The sequence below is a fragment of the Cebus imitator genome, unplaced genomic scaffold (genome assembly GCF_001604975.1).
Source record: "Cebus imitator isolate Cc_AM_T3 unplaced genomic scaffold, Cebus_imitator-1.0 Scaffold172, whole genome shotgun sequence".
Taxonomy (NCBI): domain Eukaryota; kingdom Metazoa; phylum Chordata; class Mammalia; order Primates; family Cebidae; genus Cebus; species Cebus imitator.
In genome coordinates this window covers 3,260,822-3,279,571 of record NW_016107487.1, presented here as the reverse complement: position 1 = coordinate 3,279,571, position 18,750 = coordinate 3,260,822, and the positions used below count along the sequence as shown (strand labels likewise).

Sequence of the window (18,750 nt, the reverse complement as noted above, 5' to 3'; positions counted from 1 at the left end):
AACCCAGGAGGCGGAGGTTGCGGTGAGCCGAGATTGCGCCATTGCACTCCAGCCTGGGTAACAAGAGTGAAACTCCGTCTCAAAAAAAAAAAAAAGAAAATCAAATGATGTGATGACATTTTAAAAAAGCATTGTAAGCCCTGACCAGTATCTGTAACTTGAATAATCTTCGAAATGCTCCTGTCAGATTTATACTAGCTATGCTGATTTTTTTTAGGCTGGTTAGGCTCATTTTGAAAGTGCTTGTAATAAATCCCTCTGCCTGCACAATCTCAATTTTTCTCAGAGGCTAGACAAGCCTTATAAAAATAGACATTAGTTTCTTAAGTCAGATCAAAGGTAAGTGCTGTCAGACCTCAAGGTCCATGAATCTGTTGATGTTTATTTTGCCTCCTGCTTTATAGAAAGCTCCTAGTGTTTAAATTTTAACTAGTTTTTAGAGTAAGTTCAATAAAGATAAATTAGTTGTATCCTGATATGAATGTGTATTATTTTTAGGTTCTTAAATGTAGTTGGTGGCTGCTCATAAAAACCTGAACATTATTTAGGCATTGGTTTGTGTGGTGGTGTCTTTGTCTGAGCATCCCTTGTATAAAATTACCTCATAATATCTATTTATAGGTTCAGAAACTGACTCTTAGTCTAAAGATCTCATTTTGCTCTTTTTTTTTTCCTAAGTAGAAACTACCTATAAATTATTGCATATTATTAGAATTTATTGCCTAACGCAGTAACTCCAACAGGCTAGCCTCTTAAGAAATGCCTATAAAGACAGCCTTATTTTATAGGTTACCCGACACCAGGATTGTAAAGTGGGTCTAAATAGCTTGAAAAAAATATATATTCATAACTGCCATGTAGTTTCTTAATACCAGTCCCACATTCTTAACTTAGTATTTCTCATCACTGAGAAGGTGAGGTGACCTTTGTTACATTTTTTCTTTTTTTCTCTTTCAACAGGGGAAAGTGCAGTGTTGCCCTTCTGAATGAGACAGAATCAGTATTGTCATATCTTGATAAGGAGGTAACTCAACAATCATATTTGTTTTATTGTTTTCCCCCCTTTATTTCACATGAAGCTCCTTCCTTGGAATTTATTTCTTTTTGTACGAAAGTATTATTGCACTATTATATTAATAACAGTATAATAGTAATAGTGTAATGACTAGAATGCATTTGGGTAAACTTGATTTTTCTGGTTAACTGAGATCAGAGTAGGAAAAACTGTGTCTGGTTTTTAGTTGGTAATGAAAGACATTATAGAGAATGGTACATGGATTTAGTTGATAGTAGATGAATATTTTTGACTTTATGAAATTAATGCTTTAGTGTGCTTTGGTTCCCCTTTCTGTTTTGTTTTTGTTTTTATTTCTTGAATAAATGCTTTTTCTTTTAGACTATTTCCAGATGAGATTTTACCTTTGTTGGTCTGCTTTCTGGAATCCTAATAAATTTTGTCACTTAAAAATATTTTTCACTAAACCTCAATTAAGAAACATAGTTAACAAGTTGAAATAGAGCATACACTTCATCGAAGGGAACAAATTCTTGTAAACAGAATATTCCACAGTCTGCATAATTTTAGGTGACATTTCAAGCAACATTATCTGTATGATGGGAAAAATATTTCACTGTCAGTGATGCTTCAGTATTTAATCTTTATGATTTTTTACGTTTCCCCCAAAAGCTTTTATTACATATATGTATTTTTAATTTTTTTGTTTTTAGAGACAGAGTCTTGCTCTATCCCCCAGTCTGGAATGCAGTGGTATATTCTTGGCTTACTGCAACCTCCGCCTCCTGGGTTCAAACAATTATCTTGCTTCAGCCTCCCGAGTAGCTGGGATTATAGGCGCCCGACACCATGCCTGACTAATTTGTGTGTCACTAGTACAGATGGGGTTTCATCATGTTGGCTAGGCTGGTCTTGAACTCTTGACCTCAGGTGATCTGCCTTCCTCGACCTCCCAAAGTGCTGGATTTACAGGTGTCAGCCCTGTGCCTGGCCTGTATTTTCTTTTTTTTTATTTTTAAGGGACATATTTTCTTAAAAAACAAAAAACAAAAACTTATACTCCAGTGTTGTCCCTTTATCTTAAATGAAGAAAATATAATAGAAAAAATTTGATGCAATCATTCAGAACCCACTATACATCAGAAAACCTAATAGGAAATAAGAAAACCAATGGGAAAATACATATTCAAAGCAGAAAAAAGGCCAATAGACTATATAACTTACCTTTGTAAAATTTAAATGATAGGCTTCTGTCATTAGTCTGTCCAACAGAATAATGGATAATAATATGAATAATGATAATGCTCAGAAATTAGCATTATTTCACAGAAGCAGAAAAAGGCATAACATTCAATGCATTTCATTGTATGACATTTTTTTTTCTTTTTGAGATGGAGTCTCACCCTGTTGGCCAGGCTGGAGTGCAGTGACACACATGATATCAGCTCACTGCAACCTCTGCCTACTGAGTCCAAGTGATTCTCCTGCCTCACGCTCCTGAGTAGCTGGGATCATAGATGCCCCCCACCACACCCTGCTAATTTTTGAATTTTTAGTAGAGATGGGGTTTCATCATGTCAGTGGTCTTAAGCTCCTAACCTCAAGTGATCATCCTCCTCACCCACCCAAAGTGTGGGAATACAGGCATAAGCCACTATGCCTGACCACATTATATTAAATATTTTTTTAAGTGATTTCTTTCCCTTCTAATTTGTTGTTAGAAAATGGTACATGTTATGGACTTTAGTAGATGAAAATTAGGAAAGATCTCTGGAGGTTTCCCCCATTTGCTTGATTTGTAAACTCTTCGTTCTTTATTAATCTTATGAATAGGAACTGACCTGGCAATGCAGTAAACTGTTTTTTTTTTTTTGGGCAGTTGGGGCAATTTTGAAAAAATAAAACTGGTTGTATCATATACTTTATTCAATTTGAAAGATCCTTTTTGTGATTTTAGATTTACTGCTTTATTTTATTGACTGATTGAGACAGGGTCTCAATTTGTCACCTAGGCTGGTGCAGTGATGCAGTCTCAGTTCACTGCAGCCTCAACCTCCTGGGTTCAGGTGATCCTGCCAGTGTGGCCTCCTGAGTTGCTGGGACCATAGGCGTACCTCACCATGCCCAACTAATTTTTGTACTTTTTGTAGAGACAGGGTTTCGCCATGTTGCCCAGGCCAGTCTTAAGCTTCTGACCTCGGGTGATACTCCCACTTCAGCCTCCCAAAGTGCTGGGATTACAGGCATGAGCCACCTCTCTTGGCCTATATTTATTTTTGTTTTAGTTTTTTCCTGTCTCAAAACCTTGAGAAGGATATGGTACTTTATTACAAGATCATTCTTAAGAAATCCTTACTGCTTTTTAATCATATTAAAATATTGAAATTGGCAGAAACAGAAAGTCAAATACTGTGTGTTCTAAGTGGGAGCTAATCAATTGGTAAACATGGACATGGACATACAGACTAGAATAATACACATTAGAGGTCAGGCGTGGTGGCTCATACCTGTAATCCCAGCACTTTGGGAGGCTGAGGTGGGAGAGAACAGGAGAGGTAGGAGAGGTCAGGAGATCAAGACCAGCCTGGCCAGCATGGTGAAACCCCGTTTCTACTACAAATACAAAAATTAGTCAAGCGGTAGTGGTGTGTGCCTGTAATCCCAGCTAATCAGGAGGCTGAGGCAGGAGAATCATGTGAGCCTGGGAGGCAGAGGTTGTGGTGAGCCAAGATAGCAGTACTGCATTCCAGTCTGGGTGACAGAGTGATTCTGTCTCAAAAAAAAAAAAGAGACATTGCAGAGGTGTGAGGATTGAAAAATTGCCTATTGGGTACAATGTTCACTATTCAGGTGATGGGTATGCTGAAAGCCCAGACTTTACTGTGATACAATGTATTCATATAAGAACTCTGCACCTGTACCCCCTAAATATATAAAAATTTAAAAATAAAATACTGAGGACCGGGCGTGGTGGCTCACGCCTGTAATCCCAGCACTTTGGGAGGCTGAGGCGGGTGGATCACGAGGTCAGAAGTTCAAGACCAGCCTGGCAAAATTGGTGAAACCCTGTCACTACTAAAAATACAAAAATTAGCCGGCCACACTGGCACGCACCTGTAATCCCAGCTACTCGGGAGGCTGAGGCAGGAGAATCACTTGAATCCTGGAGGTGGAGGTTGCAGTGAGCTGAGATCACGCCACTGCACTCCAGGCTGGGTGACAGAGTGAGACTCTGTCTTAAAAAAATATATTGAGATTGGCATAGTTGAAGATGGTAACCCAAAGAATAACTTTGTAGTCATCCTTTAGATTTACTGCTTGATTTTAACTCTGTGTTCTTGAAATTGGCCTATATGGAATCCTTTCTTTTTTTTTGCACCTACTATTATAAACCAAACATATTTTGAATATTTTCCCATATCAGGACATACAAATCCAAGGATTTTAAGCAACTTAAATGACCCAAATAATCATTTCACCTTATTACATTGTAGAGTATGGCAAGCTTCTGTTTTTATTGGAGTGCCATGCTAACAAGTGACCTGAAGTATTTCTGCTTTTAAATCTGATGGTGGCTGGGCATAGGGATTCATGCCTGTGATCCCAGCACTTTGGGAGGCTGAGGCAAGAGGATTGCTCGAGCCTAGCAGTTTGAGACCAGCCTGGACAACATAGTGAGACCCTGTCTCTATTAAAAAAAAATAAAGAAAAAAATCCGATGTTGAGCCTGTGGCAATGACTTCAGTTACTGAGTAATAATATTTATTACTCATGTCTGTAAAGCAAAACAGAAAATCAAACAATTCTGATTACCATAGTGACATCCCCTGCAGTTTTGTTAAGCTGGTGGTTTTACCTATTCCTACAGATTTTTTCTTTTCCTTAGATAGCATTTTAACAGTATGCATAAATTGTCATGTATTGGTATCCCCCCAACCTTTTTTATTTAACAAGATTTTTGTTTAAATCTTTTTTTCTGACAGTGAGCAATGAATAAAATAGAGCACAGAATTTCTCAGTGGATGGAAAAATTCTGTTTTTTTTCCCTTTCCCTTATCAAAGTATGTGGGAGAGTTCCCACATGGGAGAGACTTTTATTGTCTGACAGATTATCTTTTATTTGTAGTTTGCTTGGCTGGGGCTTGGTAAAGTTCTGATAGTAGGGACAGGTCCTTCCAGGATATAGTACAGAGAACTGGGCAGCAGATGACTTTCGGATCATAGTGGGAAGCAGAAGACGAGATTTTGATGGTTCACATCATCTCTAGTGATTATGCAGAATTCATTAAAGGACTGGCGGCCAGGTCATTTTACCCGTTAGGCTCAGAAACAAGGACATGTGAGCTTCGTAAAGGAGGATTGGAATTTTGGTGTGTATGCTGCTGGTGAGGGTGTATATAGCTATGTTTGTATATCTGTATATTTATATGTATGCCTCAGTACTTAAAGAACTGCAGAATTATAGCTAATACATGTTTAAATACCTATAAAGTGGTATTATTATAACAGTAAACCACATGTAAGTTCAACTCTTGTATAGTTTAATGTGAGATATATATATACCTTTTAATATTTTGAATATAAAGTGGGATTGACATTGCAAAAGTAAGAGTACCTGGTATCTGTGAAGTCTTCCCTTCTGTTTGGTGTGGACTTTAGAGGTTTATAAGATCATTTGATTTTAGGTGTCTTACCTTGGAGCTATGGTTTCATTTTGCTAGGTTTTGAAACTCTGCTTTAGAGAGCAAATAGTTTTCTTTTAGACTAAAACAAATAATAGAACTTTATAATATACTTTATTTCAAGCTGTTTCTTTTGGCTTGATTTAATTTTGCACTGTTTTACATGATGACAGTAACACCTTGCTCTCCTTAAAGATCTATGAGTTTATTAATGAAAATGAAATTTTATATACTCTCTGGGGTTTATGTGTTCATTATAGCGACACTGATTTTAATGCTTCATAAAAAGTAGAAGGAATTAAATATACCTACGTATTTTGTCATATTTTTCAGGATACTTTCTTCTACTCATTGGTCTATGACCCCTCATTGAAAACGCTATTAGCTGACAAAGGTGAAATCAGAGTGGGACCTAGATATCAGGCAGACATTCCAGAAATGCTGTTAGAAGGTATGTTTTTCTGTGGGTTTGCAGTTCTGTGAAACAAATAGATCTTGAAACTCAAATGTACATATTCTCATGTAGAAGAGACAATGTTCAGGCAAAGTCTAAAAGTTCTAAGCACTTGCAATTTTACTGTTCTTTGTAAAAAATAAAAAAAAAAAATAGCGGGGCACGGTGGCTCACGCCTGTAATCCCAGCACTTTGGAGGCCAAGGAGGGTGGATCACTTGAGGTCCGGAGTTGGAGACCAGCCTGACCAAGATTGAGAAACCCCATCTTTACTAAAAATACAAAATTATCTGGGCGTGATGGTGCATGCCTGTAATCCCAGCTACTGGGGAAGCTGAGGCAGGAGAATCGCTTGAACCCAGGAAGCAGAGGTTGTGGTGAGCCGATATAGCGCCTTTGCACTCCAGCCTGGGCAACAAGAGTGAAACTCTGTCTCAACAAGCAAACAAAAAAGCAAACAAACAGAGATGGGTCTCACTATGTTGCCCAGGCTGGTCTTGATCGTCTGGCCTCAAACAGTCAGCCCACTGTGGCCTCTCCAAAGTGGTATGGCCTGGCCAGCACTTCTAATTTTAGAAGCAGAAAAATACTTCATTTTAATGTACTTTGTTTTATTGTGCTTCATATATGTCTAGTTTTTTAAAAAATTGAAGGTTTGTGGCAACCCTGTTGAGCAAGTCCTTTGGTGCCATTTTTCCAACAGGATTGTGTCTCTGTGTCACATTTGGTAATTCTTGCAACATTTCAAACCTTTTCATTATTATAATATCTGTCAAGTGATCTTTGATGTAACTATTGTAATTGTTTTGGAGCCTTGAACCATGCCCATATGAGAGGACAGACTGAATTGTTGATACTATGTCTTCTGAGTGCTCCACTGACTGTCCCTTTCCTGCCTTCTTTGTCGCTCCTGGGGTCTCCCTATTTTATGAGACAAAACAATATTGAACTTAAGCCAGTTAATAACCCTCCAGTGGCCTGTAAGTCTTCAAGTAAAAGGAAGAGTAGCTTCTCTCTCACTTGAAATCAAAAGCAAGGAATGAAGCTAGTGAAGAAGGTGTATCAGAAGCCAAGACAGGCCAAAAGCCACGCCTCTTCCCCTAGTTAGCCAAGTTGTGAATGCAAAGGAAAAGTTCCTGTAGGAAATTAAAAGTGCTACTCTGCACTCCAGCCTGGGTGACAGAGTGAGACTCTTTCTCCAAAAAAAAACAAGTTTATAGAATACAGTGTGACACATTACCATTATAAGCCTTAAAAAATGTCATCCTGTTAAAAAAAAAAAAAAAAAAAAAAAGTGTTACTTCAGTGAACACATGAATGATAAGAAAGCAAAACAGGCTGGGCACAGCAGCTCATGCCTATAATCCGAGCACTTTGGAGACTGCAGCAGATGGAGAATCACTTGAGACCAGGAGTTCGAGACCAGTTTGGCCAACATGGTGAAACCTCATCTCTACTAAAAACCCAAAAACTGCAAAAACTGACCAAGTGTGGTGGTGTGCGCCTGTAGTCCTAGCTACTTGAGAGGCTGAGGCAGGAGAATCCCTTGAACCTGGGAGGTGGAAGTTGCAGTGAGCCAAGATTGTGCCACTGCACTCCAGCTTAGGCAACAGAGTAAGACTGTCTCAAAAAAAAATAAAAACAACAGCCTTACTGCTTTACTGCTGATACCATGGAGAAAGTCTTAGTGGTTTAGATAGATCAAACCAGCAATAACATTTCCTTAAGTTAAAGCCTAATCCAGAGCAGGGCCCTAACTCTCTTAAATTCTATGAAGACTGAGAGGTGAGGAAGCTGGAGAAGAAAAGATTGGTTCGTGGGTTTAAGGAAAAAATTCTTCACTATTACACAAAAGCTCAAGTAGTGCAGCAAGTGCTGATGTAGAAGCTGCAGCAAGTTATCCAGATCTAGCTAAGATCACTGATGAAGGCAGCTACACTAAATAACAGATTTTCAATGTAGGTAAAACGGCTTTCTATTGGAAGAAGATGCCATCTAGAACTTTCATAGCTAGAGACAAAAAGCCAATGCCTTCAAAGCTTCAAAGGACAGGCTGACTCTCTTGTTAGAGGCTAATGCAGCTGGTGACTTGAAGCCGTTGCTCATTTACCATTCCAAAAATCACAGAGACCTTAAGAATTATGCTAAGTCTGCTCTGCCTGTGCTCCATAAATGGAACAACAGCTTAAATGACTGCACCTCTGTTTACAGCATGGTTTACGGAATATTTTAAGCTCACTGTTGAGACCTACTGCTTAGGAAAAAGGATTCCTTTCAAAATATGACTGCTCATTGACGATGCTCCTCATCACCCAAGAGCTCTGATGGGGATGTACAAGGAGATGAATGTTGTTCTCATGACTGCTAACGCAACATCCATTCTGGAGCCTGTGGATCAAGGAGAAATTAAATTTGGTTTTTAAGAAATAACATTACTTAAGGCTATATTTGCAATAAATGATTCCTCTTATGGATCTGAGTATTCAGTTGAAAACCTTCTGGAAAGGATTCACCATTCTAGATGCCGGTAACAATAATTGTAATTGGTAGGAGGAGGTTAAAATATTAACATTAACAGGAGTTTAGAAGAAGTTGATTCCAACCCTCGTGGATAACTTTGAAGGGTTTAAGACTTCAGTGGTGGAAGTAACTGCAGATATAGTGGATATAATATGCAAAAGAACTACAATGAGAAGTGAGCCCTGAGATGTGACTGAATTGCTACAATCTGATGGTAAAACTTTGATGGGTGAGTAGTTGGTTCTTACGGATGAACAAAGAAGGTGGTTTCTTGAGATGGAATCTACTCCTGGTGAAGATGCCGTGAACACTGTTGAGATGACAGTGAAGGATTTGGAATATTATATAAACTTCGTTGGCAAAGCAGTGGCAGGGTTTAAGAGGATTGTCCCTGTTATTGAAAGAAGTTCTACTGTGGGTAGAATGCTATTGAGCATCCCATGCCACAGAGAAAAAAAATTGTTGAGACTTGCTCTGTTGCCCAGGTTGAAGTGCAATGGCATAATCTTGGCTTACTGCACTCCCTGCCTCCTGGGTTCAAACAGTCCTTGTGCCTCAGCCTCCCAAGTAGCTGGTATTACAGGCATGTGCTACCATGCCCAGCTAATTTTTTTTTTGTAATTTTAGTAGAGATGGGGTTTCACCATGTTGGCCAGGCTGGTCTTGAACTCCTGACCTCGGCCTCACAAAGTGCTGGGATTACAGGTGTGAGCCATTCGCCACCCCGCCTGCCTCCCACCCCGCCTCTCACTGCTGGCACTTTTGGAATGTTTTAAACAGAAACGAGGAATGCATTTCCCTTTCTTCAAGGCCACTTCTGAGTGTTTATTTTTACATTTTATAACTTGGTAGTTTTCTTTGTGAGTATTCATCTCTAACAAAGAAAAACAGATTTATAGATTTTATTGAAAAATACCATATTTTTCATCATAAATGTAGAAGCCATTTTGGACTCATTTCACCCTGAAGCATTAAGTGTATCTAGAATGTTTCTTTACACTTGTAATCAGGCAACTGAGTAGGTGCAAGGTTTAAAGAATCCTCCTTTTTTCTTTTTTTTGAGATGGGAGTGAAATCTTGTTGCCCAGGCTGGAGTGCAGTGGTGCAATCTTGGCTCACTGCAACCTCCGCCTGCTGGGTTCAAGCGATTCTCCTCTCTCAGCCTCCCGAGTAGCTGGAATTACAGGCACCCGCCATCAAACCCAGCTAATTTTTGTATTTTTAGTAGAGATGGGGTTTCACCATGTTGGCCAGGCTGGTCTCAAACTCCTGACTTCATGTGATCCACCCACCTCGGCCTCCCAGAGTTCTGGGATTACAGGTGTGAGCCACTGTTCCTGGCCATCCTTCTTTTTTCTAATGACTATATTTTTGGGGTAGAAGGAATAGGGAGACCAATAGGTATACCAGTAATTAAACCACACTTGAAAAACATGGTCATTGCCATCATAGAAACTTCCATATGTAGCTAGTACCTGAGTGCGGGGAAGTTAAATAGTAGAACATATCATATTCAAGAACAGATGTTTAGGATTTGCTGGAATCCATTCTTCCCAACCCTTTTAATACTTCTGAGCGGGTACATTTCCACCAGTGGCCAGATTCTAATTTGCATTGGCATGGAATGTGGAACTGGAATTAATATCTTGGGTAGGTGGCAGCAGCAGCACTCTGCCAGGATACGTTACAGGCTTGCTTCCTTTGTGAATATGTCTTGATAGATACTAAGAGATTGTTGTGGCATTTGTCTTGCTAGGGAATAGATCTTTTTGTGGCTTTTTGATTTTTCAGTTTGTTTATGGGTACCTATCACCTAACGAACTCTAGAGATGTGAAAAGAAGAGTATGTAGTTTACAAATGAAAGTAAAGGGATCTTTTAGATTTTACGTCTTTCACTGAGTTGTAATAAACCACCTAGAAAATTTTCCATAAAAGAGATGAGAAGTTTTGAGTCATTATTTAAATGTATTATAACATTGGAATTTTAAGAAAAATGTGTTTTACATATTAAACTTAAATTTTTAATGGTTAAAATAACCTTAAATTATTAAACTAAAATGACTTGGTTCACAAGTTTGGGCACATCCTGACTATGCTGTTTTAATGGAGTGATTTTGGGGAAATGATTAACTCCTTCCAAGTTCCCATTTCTTTCTCTTTAAACAGGGAATAATAGTGTATGTAGAACAGCATATTGTTGTGATGAGCAATGAAGTAACTCTTGTCATGCAGTTAGCACAGCACTCAGCTGTTACAGTCCTCTCCCCCTGGCCTCTAGTACTACTCATTTAATAGCTGTTATTGGCCAGGTGTGATGGCTCACGCCTATGATCGCAGCACTTTGGGAGGCCAAGGCAGGCGGATCATTTGAGATAAGGAGTTCAAGACCAGCTTGACCTACGTGGTGAAACCTCATGAAAATACAAAACTTCGCCAGGTTTGGTGGTATGTATCTGTAATCCCAGCTACTTGGGAGGTAGAGGCAGGAGAATAGCTTGAACCCAGGAGGCGAAGGTTGCAGTGAGCCTAGATTGCACCACTGCACTCCAGCAAGGGTGACAGAGTGAGACTTCCTCTCAAAAAAAAAAAAAAAAAGGTTGTTATCACCAATCAGGAATTTTAGGAGGTGTCTCTCTTTGAGTGGTAAAGAATTAAATTAATCTATCTTTTGTTACAATGTATGCACTTAAAACTTGTATTAACTCATATTCTGTTGGCAAATAGGAAAAAGCATAGAGTGAAAATTGTGTCAGTTCGCTTGTGGCTTTCCCCGGCAATAAGGGAAACAAGTGTTCTCACAGATAAGGAGAGTTTAAGAAAGAGCAAGTGGAAATTTTTACAAAAGTGTCTTCCTTTGATTTAAGTAGCCTGAAAATGATTTCATTTTATGCTGATTTAGTGGCCTGAAAATCTGAGGCACTTTCTACTATGTTAAAACTATATGGGGAAGCTTTGAGTTATAGATGAAGAGACTATGAAGGAATTTCCTCCAGGGTTTGGGGGCAAAAATTGCATTTTGGATTTGATTTTTAATTTATTTGAAGCTGTATAAAGAGACCTACAGCTCAGTGAAAGAAGCATGAGTCCAGGGTTTAAGGAGATAAAAGATCAGCAGACCTTTATGCTTGGTACAAATGGCAGTAGAGATTTAATTGTTCTTGTATTTTCATTATGATTGCTACCTTTTTTGGAATGCTCTGTTTACCAAGTTTCCTAGGTTTTGGGAGTTTTATCCTATTTTTTCATAGACCCTATTACTTTCAATTGGTAGTTTTGCAGAATATGAATTTCTTAACAATGTAGTGGATGGTAGTCAACTTAGAAACACTGACCTGTCATAATTGTTTAAGCAGATACTGAATGCCATTAAATAAAACAGTAATTTTCAACCATAGGGCAATTTTGTCCTCCAGGAGAATTAGACGATATGTAGACATTTTGGTTGTCATGTAGAAGAAATAGAGGTGGGAAGGGGTACCTAATGGGGAGAAGCCAAGTATAAAAATTTATAGGGACATAGTAACCATTCAGTAAATGCTAGTTAATATTTACATAATTATAATACCATGTAAATTTTCAAATAGAAATGATTATATGGTCTGGTCGATTTGTATACATTTGATTGTGTTTGTTTTTGTGGTAGTACATACAACATCATTTTGATTACTATTGCCATATATTATAATCTTATCCAGTTGAATTAATCCCTTCCTTTATTTTAGAACTATTTCATTTGCAGATATTCAAAACATTTTACATCTGCTCCCAAAACCAAATTCTTTTATGGCCATGCATCACTTAAAGACAATGATACACCCTGATAAATGTGTTAGGTGATTTTGTTGCTGTGCGAACATCATAGAGCGTACTTCCACACATCTGGATTGGTACAGCTTACTAAATACCCAGGCTGTATGGTGTAACCTATTGCTCCTAGGCTACAAACCTGTACAGCATGTTACTATACTGAATACTGTGGGGAATTATAACCCAATAGTAAGTATTGTGTATCTAAACATATCTAAGAATAGAAAAAGTATTGTAAAAATACAGTAAAAATATAATAAGTGGTGCACCCACTGTGTAGGGCACTTACCATGAATGGAGTTGGCAGCACTGGAAGCTGCTTGGGGTGAGTCAGTGAGTGAGTGGTGCGTGGATGTGAAGGACTAGGACATTACTGTAGACTGTATAAACACTGTATACTTAGGCTATACTAATTTCTTTCTTTCTTTCTTTTTTTTTTTTTTTTTTTGAGATGGAGTCTCAGTCTGTTGCCCAGGCTGGAGTGCAGTGGTGTGATCTCGGCTCATTGCAACCTCCCCCTCCTGGGTTCAGGCGATTCTTCTGCCTTAGCCTCCCAGGTAGCTGTGACCAAAGGTGTATGCCTCCACACCCAGCTAATTTTCTTTTATTTTTAGTAGAGATGGTGCTTCACCATCTTGGCCAGGCTGGTCTCGAATTCCTGACCTCTTGATCCACCCACCTCGGCCTCCCAGAGCGCTGGGATTACAGGCGTGAGCCACCGTGCCCAGCCAGGCTATATGCTAATTTCATTTAAAAATTATCTTCAGTAATACATTAGCTTACTGAACTTTTTTACTTTGTAAGCTAATTTTTTTTTTTAAACTTTTTGACTCTTCTGTAATAACACTTGAATATAAACACGATGAGACTCGAAGAAACAGATGATGAAGGTTTTTAATACCACCATTCTGAGGTTACTGAAAGAATAGGGAATTGGGGCCAGGCACAGTGGCTCAGGCTTGTAATCCCAGCACTTTGGATTTGGAGGACTAAGGCTGGCGGATCACTTGAGGTTGGGAGTTCGAGACCAGCCTGGCCAACGTGGTGAAACCCCATCTCTATTAAAAATGAAATAAGTTAGCTGGGCATAGTGGCACATGCCTGTAGTCCCAGCTACTTGGGTGGCTGAGGCCAGAGAATCACAGGAGGTCGAGGCTACAGTGAGCTGTGGTTGTACCACTGTACTCTACAGAGGGAGACCCTGTCTTAAAAAAACAAAAAGTCTGGGTGCGGTGGTTCGTGCCTGTAATCCAAGCACTTTGGGAGGCTGAGGCCGGTGGATCACCTGAGGTCAGGAGTTCAAGACCAGCCTGGCTAACAGGGTGAAACCTAAATATACAACTAAAAGTACAAAAACAATTAGCTGGCCGTGGTGGTGAGCACCTGTAATCCCAGCTACTTTGGGAAGCTGAGGCAGGAGAATCGCTTGAACCCAGCAGGCGGAGGTTGCAGTGACCCGAGATCCTGGCATTGCACTCCAGGCTGGGTGACAGGAGCAAAATTCTGTCTCAAAAAGAAAACAGATTAGGGTGAGGGGAGGTGATGGCACAGGTTTCCGGAGAGCAAGGCAAGCAAGGCTGCATGGCTGCATTTTTATGTAGATGAACCTCCAAGGTTATCTCCAAGCTGCCCTCAGAAAGGTGTAGCTTGGGATGAAGTGTCTATGTCAGACCGTTGGTCTCTTTTTCCTGTATATTAGTCTTTCTTAGATCGCTTAAGGGGGGCCTCAGAGAACTCCTGTTTGCATCTGCTGTTTACTAATGTAGATTTCCTCTACATAGGCAGATCTCCTCCCATAAAAGACAGCCTTTCAGGGCTAGCTACCCTTGTTGTGTTTGTTGATCTCAGAATAGCTGTCTGGAAGTATGCCAAAGAAGTATATTTTGAGGTGTAATATTCTGGTTTGACCTTGCATCATGATTTTTATTTTAGAAGTGGAAACAGGATCTCCCTTTGTTGACCAGGCTGCTGTTAAACTCCTGGCTTCAAACGATCCTCCTACCTTGGCCTCCCAAAGTGCTGGGATTACAGATGTGATCCACTGCGCCCGAGCCTTGCTTTTTTATTTACTCAAATCATCTGATCTTCCTTTGAAAATTTTGAAATTTCATTATATAAAATCTCCGATTTTATTTCCTAGTGTTTATATTTTCATTGTCCAAATGAATGTGACTTTAAAAAATTACAGTAACTTATTATTCTTTTGAGTCATAACTTAATACATTGGCCAGAACAATATTGAGCAAAAATAGTGTTAAAAGACATCCTTGTGTGACTGAATTACATATAATATAAAAAGTGTATTACTCTGATAGCTGGTGCAAAGAAAACGTGTTGTATTTGGAACGAAGAATGTTTCCAATTGCCTAGGAAAGGACTTTTAGGAATCCTTAATTCTTCAGAGTATTTGAACAATGTTTTGTGCTCAAAATTCTTAAGAAGTACTTTGTCAGTATTTTCTAGAGATTTAAAAATATAACTGGAGGGTTAGGGCTAACATTTAAAATAGTTGCTGGGTTTACATTTATTCAAAATTAAATGAAGCAAAAATAGAAAGCTATATACAATAACATTTAGTTGGGAAATACATCTGTAGGAATTTAGAGGTTAGGAGAGATGGTCATGGTCTGTGTTTTTTGATGATGTGGTACTTGAGCAGATTGGAATTGCCCAGATTATCATAAATGGAGGAGGAAGGGGAGATTGTTGTAAAGACTGGCATGACCATTAAGATGGAATTAATCTTGGTTCAGTTTCTGGTTCATGCCATTGTTCCCAAGGCCATTCCAAAGATTGCTGCTTGCTTAGCTGAACATTTAGTTATAAAAATTCTAAATAAGTTCATTCAAGAGCTTTTTAAAGGTTTTTTCCATGTGAAGAAGTGATCAAACTGATATGAATGTAATTATTTGGTTTATTCAAAATGAGAGTCTCCACTTAGTTTGGAATGATTGTTTAATATAGAGAATTTCTATATTTATTTGTTGTTCTTGCCATTTTTCTTCTCATCCCATGGTTGTGTATGTTTTTGGTGTTAGTATAAATGCTTTCAAGAGTGTTTTATTATTGTTTACAGTGAATTTATTTAGAATTCTTCTACTAAGTCTTATTTCTGCTATATGCTGAGACTGTATGGGTAGAATTAAAATGTATCAATTTAGCTGACTTGAATTTGAAAAATAAACAATAATTGTTGTCTTACGGTAGGGAGTATATAACAGAAGGGGCTTAAAACTGAATAGCATCATCATTTCTTGTGTATTACTTCAAATGTTTTACCATTACTATCTGTCCTTACTTAAATTATTTTTTAAAAGACATAGGTTAATTGTGTCATTCTCAGTTTCATGTGCCTTGTAACTTTTTGATTTTTAACAGCCCTTAAAAATGAACCTAATGTTGAGTGTCTTAACATGCTAAGAATTGTAAACTAAACAAAGAATGAAGTCCTTTCAAACCTTAGATCTTTTTGGCCTAGTTCTAGCTCTGCTCTGCTCTGCTCTGCTTGTGTCATTTTATATTGGGGTTGGCAGTTGGCTCTCTGGTTACCTGCCTTTGAACCAGGGACAGACTTGGCAGCTCTTCAACCTAACAGCAGTGGCTTGACTTAAGAGGCCTGCTTCTGTCCCCTCATTTCCATTGATACCTGCTTGCTCCTGTACTAGGTGGCGCATAGCCTGGGTTTGTCAGTCATTGGGGAATGTTCGGTTTCAGAGTATTATGTCAGCCATTGGAAGTCCTAATGTTATAGATGCAGTCATCAAAAGCAAAACAAAGCCAAAAGCAGTCCTTATCATTAAAGAGCTCTTATCCTAGTAAGAATCCATAGCTATAAATAAAAATTCTATTGGCTCCCAGCTACTTTTCATTACCATCATTTGTCCTAACATTGACTGTTGCTCAATAGTTATCTCTTCGTGAGACATTCTAAAGCAGAGCATTCGGCCTTATTGTCAGTCTTTCTCTCAGCCTTCACCTCGTGTTTGTGCACCTTTTTTTGTTTTGTTTTATTTGAGACAAAAGTCTTGCTCTGTCACCCAGGCTGGAATGCAGTGGTGTGATTATGGCTCACTACAGCTTCGACCTCCTGGGCTAAAGCAATCCTTCTACCTCAGCTTCCTGAGTAGCCAGGACTATAGGCATACACCAGATGCTCAGCTAGTTGTATTTATTTTTTGAAGAGATGAGGGTCTTACTCTATTGCCCAGGTTGGTCTTGAACTCCGGGTTGGTCTTGAACTCCTCCTGCCCCAGCTTTTCAAAGTGCTGAGATTACAGGTGTGAGCCACCATGCCCAGCCTCCTTCTTTCTTCTAATGCTAATGTTATGAATGAGTACAGCTCACAAAACTTGAAATCTATACCCTACACCCAGTCTGTCACTGATATTCCTAAATCTCCTCTCTTTGTGCTGTATTACCAATCTCATTACCATGTTTCAGCCCCTCATTACTTATGAGGAAATTCTTAAAGGAGGCTGATAATGACTGTCTGTCTTTATCAGGTATCTTTGCAGAGGAAATTATAAACCATGGCTAGCTTTGAAAGTTGAAGTTTGGTTCTGCTCTTGTCATTCCCTTACCAGAAAAAGGAAGGGCTTCTCAATTACCTCCAAATAAAATCTCTTCAAAATATCTGAGGCCAGGTGTGGTGGCTCATGCCTGTAATCCCAGCACTTTGGGAAGTCAAGGTGAATCATGAGGCCAGGAGTTTGAAATGAACCTGACCAACATGGTGAAACCTCGTCTCTGCTAAAAATACAAAAATTAGCCAGGCGTGGTGGTGGGTGCCTGTAATCCCAGCTACTAGGGAGGCTGAGGCAGGAGAATCTCTTGAACCTGGGAGGCAGAGGTTGCAGTGAGCCAAGATCTCGCCATTGCACTCCAGTCTGGGTGACAGAGTGAGACTCCATCTCAAAAAAAGAAGAAACAATCTATGTAGGATTTTCATAATGTGTCTGTAACCCACTTCATTAGCTATCTTCTCTCATTCCATACAGTACTCCAGACATTATGAGCTGCTTTTCTATGCCATTTTAATGCTTCACAACTTTGTTCATGTTATTTCTTTTCTTTTTTTTTTTTTTAAATCTTCTTCCCCTGCTAGTACATTCATACCCTTTAGTTCTTAGCAGAAGTGCCACCTCCTTCATGACATTGTTTCTTAACTAACTTGAAATGATTTCTTTACTCTTCAGATTCTTATGCTTTAACTATTAATATATGTCTCTTATGCTAATTATTTGATTTATGTTATAGGTATTTATGCATAGTTTAAGCATCTTATGGAAGTGCTTTCTTTCTTTTTTTTTTTGTCACCTAGGGTGGAGTATAGTGGTGCAACCTCGGCTTACTGCGACCTCCATCTCTTGGGTTCAAATGATTCTTGTGCCTCAGCCTCCCAAGTAGCTGGGATTACAGGTGCCTGCCACCATGCCTGGTTAATTTTCGTATTTTTAGTAGAGACAGGATTTCTCCATGTTGACCAGGCTGGTTTCAAACTTCTGGCCTCAAGTGATCTATCTACCTCGGCCTCCCAAAGTGCTGGGATTACAGGTGTGAGCCACTGTACCCAGCCTGTTGCTTTCTCTTTCATTTTTATATCCCTTATCATGGTGCTTACTATCTCTCACATACAGGTACTCCAGAAATAAATGTTAAGCACTAAATGAAGATACCGTGAGGTTGGTTTGGATTCATTATCATCAGTGTTCACTTTAATGAGGTGTTGTACATCTGTGCCTGAAGAATGTGCCAAAACTATGAGCCTTACCTTACACATAAACATTTCTAATACTGTGGTGACCATTGTCATCAGTGGCATGAGACAGTGCGCCTTGTCAGTAACAAGACTCCATTTTATTTTTATTTTTTTGGACAGGAGAATCAGATGAGAGGGAACAGTCAAAATTGGAAGTTAAAGTTTGGGATCCAAATAGCCCACTTACGGATCGACAGATTGACCAGTTTTTAGTTGTAGCGCGGTAAGTATGAATATGGCATTATTGAGTCAAGAAATTTCTTTATCTAAAATAATTTATATGTATGTGTATTTTTATTTCTTTGTATTCTGCTTTTCCCCCTGTGATTGTATTTTATGTAGGAAAGTTTAATACATTGTACTGTTTCCTAAATTCATTATTAATTTCTGTTTTAAATGAAAATATTGATTTTTTTACTGATTAAGAAAACAGGAAAGTATAAAGAAGAAATTCTTTTTTTTTTTTTTTTTTTTGCTTTTGAGACGGAGTTTCGCTCTTGTTACCCAGGCTGGA

General features: G+C 38.9%; 1 protein-coding gene across 3 annotated transcripts in view; it reads left to right on the top strand.

Moving 5' to 3' along the window:
* The window catches only part of MTA3 (metastasis associated 1 family member 3), a 290,525-nt gene that overhangs the window by 161,130 nt on the left and 110,645 nt on the right, over window positions 1–18,750 (top strand). For all 3 annotated transcript variants that reach the window (XM_037744410.1, XM_017544868.2, XM_017544869.2), the window contains exons 5-7: window positions 961–1,024; window positions 6,031–6,148; window positions 18,357–18,459. In XM_037744410.1, the coding sequence (XP_037600338.1) occupies window positions 961–1,024; window positions 6,031–6,148; window positions 18,357–18,459 (285 nt within the window). The remainder of the gene's footprint in view (window positions 1–960; window positions 1,025–6,030; window positions 6,149–18,356; window positions 18,460–18,750) is intronic.